Source organism: Anolis carolinensis, chromosome 3, assembly GCF_035594765.1.
Source record: "Anolis carolinensis isolate JA03-04 chromosome 3, rAnoCar3.1.pri, whole genome shotgun sequence".
Classification (NCBI taxonomy): Eukaryota; Metazoa; Chordata; class Lepidosauria; order Squamata; family Dactyloidae; genus Anolis; species Anolis carolinensis.
The window spans coordinates 161,688,200-161,700,494 of record NC_085843.1 but is presented as its reverse complement, the minus strand read 5'-3'; the positions used below and the strand labels follow the sequence as shown (position 1 = coordinate 161,700,494).

Here is a 12,295-nt window from a genome sequence, read left to right as displayed (position 1 = left end):
CTGGCCCCTGCCATTTTTAATAATATATTGTATTTACATATAATATTGATAATCTATATATATAAAAGAGTGATGGCATCACGGCAATTCACAAAACAACAAAAGTACAGGCCCCCCAACCTCAAAATTTGACAACACAACCCATCATCCATGCCTCAAGGTTGATACAACAAAAAGAAAAGAAAAATAAAGTCCTAATTAGAGGGTGAGCAATAATTTTTTTTATCCAATTGCTGCCAGTTTAGAGGGCTAATCTCTGCCCACTTGGTTGCCTGGCAACCAAGGGACAGCCAGGTTTCAGTTAGGGGACAGGCAGATTTAGGCCTCACTTAGGCTTCTTCCACAGATTATCTAATTTGCACTGGATTATATGGCAGTGTAGACCCAAGGCCCTTCAACACAGCTATATAACCCATTTATAATATTATATTATCTGCTTTGCACTGGATTATCTTGACTCCACACTACCATATAATCCACTTCAGTGTGCATTTTATACAGCTGTGAAGAAGGAGCCTCATATAATCCAGTTCTGAGCAGATAAGATTAGAAATATACAGTAGAGTCTCACTTATCCAACATAAACAGGCCGGCAGGATAAGTGAATATGTTGGATAATAAGAAGGGATTCAGGAAAAGCCAATTAAACATCAAATTAGGTAATCGTTATACAAATTAAGCACCAAAACATCATATTATACAACAAATTTGACAGAAAAAGTAGTTCCATGCGCAGTAATGCTATGTAGTATTTACAGTAGAGTCTCACTTATCCAACACTCGCTTATCCAACGTTCTGGATTATCCAACGCATCTTTGTAGTCAATGCTTTCAATATATCGTGATATTTTGGTGCTAAATTCATAAATACAGTAATTACTATATAGCATTACTGTGTACTGAACTACTTTTTCTGACAAATTTGTTGTCTAACATGATGTTTTGGTGCTTAATTTGTAAAATCATAACTTAATTTGATGTTTAATAGGGTTATCCTTAATTCCTCATTATCCAACATATTCGCTTATCCAACGTTCTGCCGGCCCGTTTATGTTGGATAAGTGAGACTCTACTGTACTGTATTTACAAATTTACCACTAAAATATCACAATGAATTTAAAACACTGACTACAAAAACATTGATTATGAAAAGGCAGACTGCGTTGGATAATCCAGAACATTATATAAGCGAATGTTGGATAAGTGAGATTCTTCTTTAATATGAAATAATTACTGGGATAGAATAATGCAGAACAATATAATCTCTAAAACCAGGACAGTAAATAAACAGGGGAATTCCATACAGGAAACAATCAGGGCCAGCTAACACCTCCCAACAAATTATTCCCATCATCAAAGTCTGGCAAATCCTGTTTTCTCAGGGCCACAGACAGTAGAAGCACATAAAATATCGCAAACAACAGCACTCTGAAAACAAGGGAATTCCAGACAGGAAAGAATCAGGGCCAGCTAACACCTCCCAACAAAAAATTCACTCAGGGAGGAAACAGCCAGGCTTTAAAGCTGCAAGGCCATTACATCCTAATCATTTTTCCTAATTGCAGCATTCATACTTCCCTCCAACAAACAAAAAAAACCAATCAGAAATATTGTATATTCACAACCTTTAGGAAATAATATCCCCTGATGGTGCAGCGTGTTAAAGCGCTGAGCTGCTGAACTTCTGGACCGAAAGGCCACAGGTTTGAATTGGGGGAGCGGAGAGAGCCCCCACTGTTAGCTCCAGCTTCTGCCAACCCAGAAGTTCGAAAACATGCAAATGTGAGTGCATCAATAGGTACTGCTCCGGCGGGAAGGTAACGCCGCTCCATGTAGTCATCCCACATGACCTTGGAGGAGTCTACGGACAACGCCGGCTCTTCGGCTTAGAAATGGAGATGAGCACCAACCTCCAGAGTAAGACACGACTGGACTTAATGTCTGGGGAAAACCTTTACCCTTGACCTTAACTACCACCAATTCCTCAATACTTTATTTCCCATACCACCAGACTTCGCCACAGCAACGCGTGGCCGGGCACAGCTAGTAATATTATAATGTTATACAATATAATACTCATACCAAATAATATCACCAGAGCCCCCGGTGGAGTAGTGGGTCAAAGTCTTGTGACTTGAAGGTTGGGCTGCTGATCTGCAAGCTGCCAGGTTTGAATCACACCCACGGAGAGCGCGGATGAGCTCCGTCTATCAGCTCCAGCTCCATGCAGGGACATGAGAGAAGTCTCCCACAAGGATGGTAAAAACATCAAAACATCTGGGTGTCCCCGGGGCAACGTCCTTGCACTCCAGAAGCGACTTGCAGTTTCTCAAGTCGCTCCTGACATGAAAAAAAACAAAACAAAACCAGATAATAATATTAATTATATGTTATATATTACATATAATATTACAGTATAGTGCAGGGGTCCCCAAACTAAGGCCTGGGGGCCGGATGCAGCCCTTCAAGGTCATTTACCTGGCCCCCGCCCTCAGTTTTATAATATAATATTTTATATCATTTTTAATAATATATTGTATATACATATAATATTGATAATAATATTATAATGTTATACAATATATTATTAATAATAATACCACATAATATTAATTATATGCTATATATTACATATAATATTAATTATATGTTATATATTACATATAATATTACAGTATAGTGGTATAGTTCAATATAGTAATATATAATGCTAATAGTGTGCTATGCTAATAATATAATATATTGTGAGAAGAGCAGGATATAAATGTAATAAATAAATGTAGTAAATGAATAAATAAATAATTTTAGACTTAGGCTCGCCCAAAGTCTGAAATGACTTGAAGGCACACAACAACAACAATCCTAATTCACTTGACTATCTCATTGGCCAGAAGCAGGCCCACACTTCCCATTGAAATCCTGATAGGTTTATGCTGGTTACAATTGTTTTCATTTTTAAATATTGTATTGTTCTTTCATTGTTGTTGCTATTTTGCACTACAAATAAGACATGTGCAGTGTACATAGGAATTTGTTCGGGTTTTTTTCCAAATGATAATTTGGCCCCTCCACAGTCTGAAGGATTGTGGACCAGCCCTCTGCTTTAAAAGTTTGAGGACCCCTGGGTTAGACATTGCTTCATTTAAACTCTAAATTTATTAATTTATTGCTGTTCTTGCAATCAATGAGCAAGTGGTGACTAGAAAGCAAAAAAGCTATTACTACTAATGCAGAAAAAAGGACTGACATAACAGCTCATTGCAATGTCTTGAACTACCACGAGATGGCTTGGCCAGCTGCTTCGTGTTGCTTGGTGAGAGAATGTGATATGAATGCATTTAAGGTCAACAGTTGATATGATGAAGGAAACCAATAAACAGGATCTTCTCCATTTATTTTTCTTTTTTATAAAAAGATGTGGAGATCAGCTGGGCATGTTACAGCCGTGCTACTTTTTTTATACAATTGCATAATTTTCATGATTTAAATCTCACATATGTATGCCCATAGAAATAACCCTGCTATTTTACCAGCATGTTTGCCAGTGGGCCTTTAAAGTGGCGGCCCTCGACACTGGAATTCCTTTCCCAGGAAAGCCAGAAAGGCCCCCATCTTGTTGGTCTTACGGGAGCAGTCAAAAACTATTTTATTTATACAGGCCTTTATAAGGTTCTTAAGATCAGTTCAGGGGGTGCTGTGGTTTTAAACTTTGAATTTGTTGTAATGATTTTTAACTGGGAATTTTAAAAATACTGTTTATATTGAACCCTGTTTTAATGTTCGTATATTTGTATATTTTAAATGGATATGCTGATGTTTTATGTTAAGATGCTCTGAGTCCTCTTCAGGGGAGATAAAGCAAGGTATAATTATAATTATAATTATTTTTTATTATCATCCCATTCAAGAAACATATTGACAAAGGGCCAATTTAATTGATCTAAAGAAGTGTTCAGTTTTAAAAACAGTCAAGAGAACCATGAACTGGATCTCCAGTGTACTGTCTACTGTAGTCCTTAGAGTAGGAATTTCATTACTGTGATTTGATTGTCTTTATTAATTTCTGCTTTCTGAGTTGTAATATTTTTCTGTGTTTTTAAACTTTGAATATGTTTTAATGGTTTTTAACTGAAAATTTTAATATTATTTATATTTAGTCCAGTTTTAATGTTTGAGAACCACTTATTTAGATTGTGATACATTTTAATATGTATCTTTGATAGAAATACATTTTAATGTATATTTATAGATTTTTTGCAATGTTTTATGTGTTTTAATTATGCTGTAACCTGCCTCGAGCCATGAGGAGAGGTGGGTTAGAAATAAAATAATAGTAATAGTAATAATAATAATAATTACCATCTGTCAACTGCAAAAGGCCACACTACTGGGATCTGCGCGCATCATCCGAAAATACATCACACAGTCCTAGACACTTGGGAAGTGTATGACTTGTGATTTTGTGATATGAAATCCAGCATGTCTATCTTGTTTGCTGTGTCATACAATAAAATTATTATTATTATTATTATTATTATTATTATTATTATTATTATTATTATTATTATTATTACAGAAACTCATCCACATTTTTCCACTGCCATTTAAATATTCTTCCCTTGAGTTCTCTGGAACAAATAAGTGTTCCCATGTCACTTTTGTGTACTGTTGGCAATGTGGGATGGTACTATTTAACCGGATTAGATAGGTGTGTGTGGAGGCATAGGTTTTGACTTCTAGTTACTCCCTCAAGGTTTTCTGTGCCCATCTGTATATGAAGTACAGCCAAAGTCCCATCCTCGTGTGAACATGTCTGGGCTTTAACTTAGCTTTCACAGCAATGTAAAAAGAGTGGGTATGCGTCTATGCCCAAAACTTAGGACGGTGTAGTTGAGGTCACCAGGGAAAAATAATGGAAACACAGAATGAGGAATCTACTGTGCTTCTCCACTCGCTTGTATATTTACTTTATAGAATGCCTGAGGAGGGCTCTTGAAAGAGCTTAAAAAGGAACAAGAGCCTAATCCACTGCATACTTGCCTTGCTGTCTATGCTTTTACTTGGAAATATTTTTCACATGAATTGCTTAAGATAAAAAAATGTCTGAAACAAATGTAACTGAAAATACAGCTAAATTAAAGCTCTCCCATGTACACACAAGGATGGTGACTTTGGCTGTACTTCACATACAGATTGACATGGCAAACCTTGGGGGAGTAACTGGAAGTCAAAGTCTACTCCTTCATGCATGTGTTTCATCATTGTCGCTCTAGAGTGTGTGTTCAGAACAGTATGCCTCTGCATTTGATGGTCATCATATATTCCAATATTTATTTGCCTTATGAAGTTTTTAATCTTTAGAAATCTGGGCAACTATTATAATGGTTGTTAACATATGGGGAATGTTTTTTTGTTTTCTTCCCTCACAGCCGTATGATGTCAATCTACAAGTCACATCTGTGTTGTCCAAGCTCTCCTTGTTTCCACATCCGCACATCCATGAATACCTTTTGGATCCTTATGTAAATCTGGCTTCTGGCTGCCGCTCTCTTTTTTCAGTAATTGTCAGGGTGAGTAAATAAAGGGCCATCCACATGGAACAATGGCACAAAATGTCACTGTTCCTATGGTTGTTGCTTAACAATTAATAAAATTCTAGACTATTCTTCTCTTTACTGGTGGCCCACTTTATTCATTTTATTTTTTTAAAAAAACAGTTCTTATCTGCTAGTTGGGAACAAGAACTACGAGGGTTGAATGAAAAGTAATGCCTCCACTTTCATTACTTAGGTTTGGATGGGAATATTTTAATAAATCAAATGCAGAAATAATCCTTAGAATGTGCTCTTTAACTACCACTATTCACTTTTCCACATAATCACCAGACAATTGGTTACATTTCTGCCAACTATGAACAAGTTTTCTGAAGCTGTCACCGAAGAAGTCGACACTCTGTTTCCTCAACCGGTATCTCACAGTTCTCTCAATGTCTTCATCAGAAGCATAATGATGTCCCTGCAGTTCTTCTTTCATTATTGGGAACAGATGGAAGTCAGACGGTGCTAAATCTAGACTGTATGGAGGTTGCCAGATCCAGTCTCTGAAGTTCTGCTGTGGTGGCATGTGAAGTGTGTGGTCTGGCATTGTCATTCTGCAGGAAAACATTTCCCTTTTCTTTTGGATCCTTGTTAGCTGTCGTTTCAAAGTTTGCAGCATTGTGATGTAACACTCTGAATTTATTGTTGTTCCACGTTCAAGAAAATGAACATGGATAACACCATCTGCATCCCAGAACACTGTTGCCATGATTTTTCCAGCTGAGGGCTGTGTCTTGAATTTCTTTTTCTGGGGTGAATCTTTGTGTCGATATTCCATAGACTGACGCTTCATCTCCGGTCATAATGGTGTACCCACATTTCGTCTCCTGTCGCAATTGAATTAAGAAAGGCGTCACCTTCATTATTGTAATGCAAGAGGAGTTCCTGGCAAATTTCAAGTCTGTGCGCTTTCATTTCAGGCATCAGCATCCTGGGTACCCATTGTGCAGAGATCGCCAAGCAAAGCAATAATGTGAACCACACGTTCTTGTGAAATGCCAATTATGGTTGAACTTTCTATCTGAGTGATACAATGATGGTCCTGAATCAATCTGTCAACCTTTTGCTGGTTGCTGTCGGTGGTTGCTGTCACCTCAACATCTTTACTTGCCCAACAACACTCAGTACTCACATCAACACAATCACCATAAACAGCTTGTATTCTCTGATGAATCTCCTTTGGGGTGACACCTTCTGTTGTCAAGAATTCAATGACTGCATATTGTTTACGTCACATTGACCGCACTTTAACAACACAACCGTTCAATGCTAAGGCTTCCTGCCAAATGGAACTGTAGAGGAGAATCTACTGAACAAGCCATTACCTGCAGCATACCAGTACTGCCACCTGTTGAGGAGTTACAAAGATGGAGGCATTACTTTTCAATCAACCCTCTTATTTAGAACCCCCTGGAACTTAGTCCATGATGAGACTGAGGTCCTTAGTCATAAATTCATGGTGAATGCATATACATATCTACCCCCTTTCAGTTTTCTGTGCAGAAAGTCTCATGTAAAACACATGCAATTTTTGTGTGTGCACAGAATAAGAATAGCACATTGTCTTTGGAATCTGCGTAGTTTTCAATTACTTTCTCACAGTGTGAGAAAAATAATAAAATGAGTTGTTCTTGTCTGTGATAATGATTTACATCCATAGTTAAGTGAGCGTAGGACTACAAGCTAAGTTTGCTTCCCGTGCTATATTTTCCCCATACAATTACTGTCTCCTAGAAAAATATACCATGTATATAGAAAACTACATGTACACTAGAATATAGATGAAGGAAGACTTGCATTGGTGGGATATAAATCAAATAAATAAAGCAATACATGTTTAGCACCAGGAATAAATAAATCAGCCTTGGTTTGTATGGCTTTTTTTGATTAATCCTTCTGATTAACCAAGAGGAGAACCTTGGGAGCTTTTACTTTTGGTTTCCTTTAAAGGCAGTGTCTTGCATCATCTGGATAGAAAATTGTTTATCACAAATATGGTTAGTTTCATCAAGACAGCTTGATAACACTTTGTTTCATGTTGAAGTTCACTTGTTTTTTAAACAGATCCTAGTTAGTGATAAATCTCCTAGTTCAGATAAAACGTCAATAGACATTTTAGGAGAATCAAACAGAAAAGCTTCCATCATCCTCCTTCCAGCTATTTAAAAGGAAGAGAAGACATGCATGGAGATACAAGGCTTGTGACAGCTAGGTTGTGTAATGATAAGTTGTGATTGAGTATCATGTTCAAGCATGTACCTGCTGTGCATCACTCTTAGAACACATAGATCAGGGTTGTCAAACTAATTTTCACTAAAGCCCATCAGGATTATGGTTCCCTTAAAAGGGCCTCAGAATCTATGGATAGAGAATCAATAGATATAGAGGACCAATTTTTTTAACCTAGCAGTTGGTGCTCTTAAATTGTACCCAATAGGCTCCCTAGATATTATTGAATGACAAATTCAATCACTTTTGATTACCTGCCAAATGAGTTGGGGATAATGGGAATTGCAACCCAGTAGCACTTGTGGCTCTGAGGTTGGGAAAATGTTAAAGAACATTTTAATGCCAGGCATCATAATCACAAGCCTTGCATTTAAATGCAAACCTCACTCTCCTAACTAGACAGAACCAACTGAAGCCTCCTTGATGTTACTGTATCACAGCTCCCATCAGTTCTGGCCATGATGTCTACTGATGAGGAATATAGGAGTTGTAGTCCAGCGTCTGGATGGCCAATTAAATGACATGGCTGACTGGATTCGGTCCATGGGCCTTGAGTTTGACACATGTGCCTCAGATACTCATTACACAGACTTCATTCCCTGGTTATATAAATAGATAGCACATTTACTAAGTTTCTTGCAATGTTTAGACTGCTTAATACTGAGCTAGTGTTAAGCAGTCTAAATGACTGTGTTTGGCTGCTGATGACTGTGTTCTCTTCCAATTTGTGCTTCATTTGACTCTGTCCTGTTGCCCACAATATGCAGGTTGTTGGGGATCTCATGGTGAGGATACAACGCATACCTGATTTCACACCAAAACTTCTACTGGTCAGGAAGCGTCTCCTTGGCTTAGAACCTGAAGGCCCTATGTAAGTATATTACTTGCCACAGTCTTATTAAGATATTGTTTCCAGATTGTTGTGTGTGGCTTTTAATTGATTCCTCATCTTCTTTTCACAGTGTTGACCACATGACATTACTTGAAGGTGTGATTGTACTAGAAGAATTTTGTAAAGAGCTGGCTGCCATTGCGTTTGTGAAGTACCATGCCTCGTCCACACCTTAAGTATCCAAACTGTTAGATTGTCCCATATTTCAAGCAGGGGAAAAACAGATAACTTTTCCTGGGCAAGAAAGTGAAAAGCAAATGTCGGCATACATTTGGAGGACTTACGGAAGATGCATTTAACTTGTAGTGCTTGTGTCTTAATTCATTGGTGATGACCATGTGGATATAGAACATGGATGATTGATCCACAACACAATCAAGGCGAGATCAACATAACAGAAAATGCTTTAAAGGCTGCACACATCAGGACTTTAGTTCAAATAGTCTCGTATTTCAACAACATTCTGGGAGGTAGACATTTTTATTTACTCTAGAGTTCATAGGCGTTTAAAAGCTCATTTTAGTCTCTGATACGAGGCACATTTTATCCCTTTAAACAAAAACCAGCAGGTTATTAAAGCATTCTAAATTATTCAAAATAACATTGAAAAGAAATAAGAAGCCACAAAGGCACACACAGCTTCTTTCTTATTGGATGAGTCCATAATACATTATGTTCTTTCTATTATTGGTGTATCTGTACTAGAGCAGACAATAAGTATACTCAAATTGCTTTTTTTTGGAATTCTTGTTTGTTCTCTCTTATTATGCTGCCTGACTTTATTTGCCTTCTGTATCGAACTGAAACCCAGGTTATTTGATCTACATGTCCATATATACCAATGTGACTGGAAATTTTAGATTCTCTGGTAATCAATTGGCTGAAGAGTATCTTGTGCCTTGACTTGAAGTTTTTATTAGTCTCCATTTTTACAATACTGCGTCACTTAGCTCATTTGAAAAGCGGTAACATCTAGGTCAAAAGATAGCTGATACTTTCTTATTGCTGATGCCACTTTTTAATACTCTCAATTCAGATTGTTTCGCAAATCCTGGATTGCAAATTTTGGTCTTGTTTTAACAGGAGTTCCATTGAAACAAGAAGAACATAAGATTGCTTTAGTTCACTGTTGTGAGGCATCACGCAGATCGGCCTAAAAGGGAGACTAGAATAAATAAAGATTGAGAGGCCTCGCTTTCTTTTCTCCTAACCTTTTTGCCATTTCCTCTTTGGCTGAGTACCTTAAACAAGTAGTTATCTACCTTGAGTTGCACAGTCACTCTGTATTATTTTTGCTTCCGTTAGGAAGGAGGAGGGGCAAATAGGTTCTTTCAACTCAGGAGGAAACCCTTTACCAATTGTTTGCTTTCCTCCTCTCTTACTCACATTACATCATGGAAGCATTTATCTTTGGGGGGGGGCATTTAATTTTAAAATCCTCTATTTTAAATAACATGTTTACATAATTGCTGTATGCTTCAGTTCCCATTTGGTTTGATGGAAATTGAGTTGTATTTTGTATCAGTGATGTACAACCTGTTTTGTACAGTTACAAAGTGGCCCTGAACCGTTTCCATGGCTGTCATGTTCTCATGTAGTAAAACTTCGCTAAACATGAGGAGAGTGTTGGAAAATAGAATAATTTGGATACGATTGCTTACATTTGTAGGCATGCTTGAAGAAAACTCAAATAGAAAATTATTGAGTGAAATATAGGGCTGCCCTTTTGTCCAAGAAAGGTATTGTGAAGGAGCAGGTTGACAGAGTAGATTACTCTGTACTTTGATCGTCATGATCAGAGGCCTGCAGTGTGAGTTTTCTAAAGTATTCATGCACCAAAGTTTTTGAATGCAACTTGAGAAGATAAATATACGGATCTTCTTCCTGAACATCAGATGGACATTAGGTAAAAGGTAAAGAATAATTTTATGAAAATGGGCCCAACTGATAGCTTTTTAAACCATTTTTAAAAGTGTAAGTAGCATAGGTTATTTAATCAGATAATTGTGATTAATGCACATATGTGTTAATCTAAGTGTTATGAAGACAATGGAGCTTGAGCAAATACATCTATATCAGTGGTTCTCAACCTTTGGGCTTCCAAAGTTTTAGACTTCAACTCCCAGAAATCCCAGCCAGTTTACCAGATGTTATGAAGTGTGGGAGCTTAAGTCCAAAACACCTGGAGGTCCAAAGGTTGGGAACCACTGATCTAAATAATTTCCATGCCTAACCCTTTGGGTTACATTCTTGAGGCCTAGGCACATGCTATAACATGGATGCTTGAGTTCTCTGTGTTGTTGGTGCTGTATCTCGGGCCACCTATTGAAGTCCCACCATAATGAAACTTCTTCCATAATAAAACAAAGCAAGTGGGAGGCAACCTTAAGCTATGCTATTTAAACATATAGGGAGAAATATTATCACTGAAACAAACTATATTATTACTGCCTTCTAATTCAATACAATAGCTATTCAGCTACATTGTATCAAATTTTAATTTTTTTTGTTTTGGTTAGAGTATCTGCTTATTCAAGCAAGATATTTAACATCAAGGTTGTTCCTTTTGCTTTTTAAATATCACAATTGAAATCCTGATTGCTCATACCATATGTATTAAGGAAGTTACATAAATATTCAAGTTATATTCTGTTTGCTGGTAAATTGCAATGTTGTTTGAAGACGCCACCATTTTTACATGTCCATTTAAGGCTTAAGATGGCTATTCCTCTATTGTAATATGTGTCTCAAACCTAGACATGTTTTTAACCCTTTCTCTTGTCATGAGAGTTGATTTCATGAACTCATAAGCTATAGCAGCAACCTTTTATTTTTGTAAAAGCACATTGAAATTCCTTTTCCAAATATAAATTTGTTGAAATTTATAATCTTGTTTTCCATGCACTTTTACTTTAAGGGTTAGTTGGGTCCTTGTTTGAATTGATTGAATCTATGCATGTTATAACCATCCTTATTCTGACTAATGTGCGTGTGTGTGCATAGATGCATGTATGGTTATTTATTACCTTCCGGTAAACACAGGAGAACATGTGGTTAATGAGCAACCACCATTTGTAAAGATGTGAGTGGTAACTATTGGGTATTTGGTATACCATTGCAGATACAACAGTGTTTATATATGTGAGTGGATGAGGAAAGTGGGAATCGTTTGTTTTTAAAATACAAATCCAATTTTAATTTTTACCCTGATGCATGTTTATGTAAATAAAAGCACCTTTTCACCTTTCTATCATGTTGCTTCTGTTTAATTTTATTTCTGATGTAGAATATTCTGTAAAATCAATATAAAATGCACCATACAACACCATTACTCTTTAAGTCTACTTTTTTGAGCTGCCTACCTGAGTGGAGCTGTTGATGACAGGGTGACTGTGAGGTCTCTCATTCATAGGATTGCTACAGGTTCAACTCAACTGACAGCAGAAAGAGGGAAACGAAAGTAGAACCGTACCTGCAAGAGCATTGCACAAGTTGAGTCAACAGTGTGGTCATTATGCCAGGGGATTTGCTGTCCAACCCCAGGAATGAGACCTGAAAGTTGCCGGTTCGAATCCAA

General features: G+C 37.1%; 1 protein-coding gene across 2 annotated transcripts in view; it reads left to right on the top strand.

Annotated features, from left to right (window-relative positions):
- fhip2a (FHF complex subunit HOOK interacting protein 2A) overlaps positions 1-11,966 on the top strand; it is a 67,025-nt gene extending 55,059 nt beyond the window's left edge. For both annotated transcript variants that reach the window (XM_003223486.4, XM_016995099.2), the window contains 3 exons: positions 5,430-5,570; positions 8,594-8,697; positions 8,789-11,966. In XM_003223486.4, coding sequence (XP_003223534.2) covers positions 5,430-5,570; positions 8,594-8,697; positions 8,789-8,894 — 351 coding nt within the window. In that variant the 3' untranslated portion in view covers positions 8,895-11,966. The remainder of the gene's footprint in view (positions 1-5,429; positions 5,571-8,593; positions 8,698-8,788) is intronic.
- Positions 11,967-12,295: the final 329 nt, after the last annotated feature.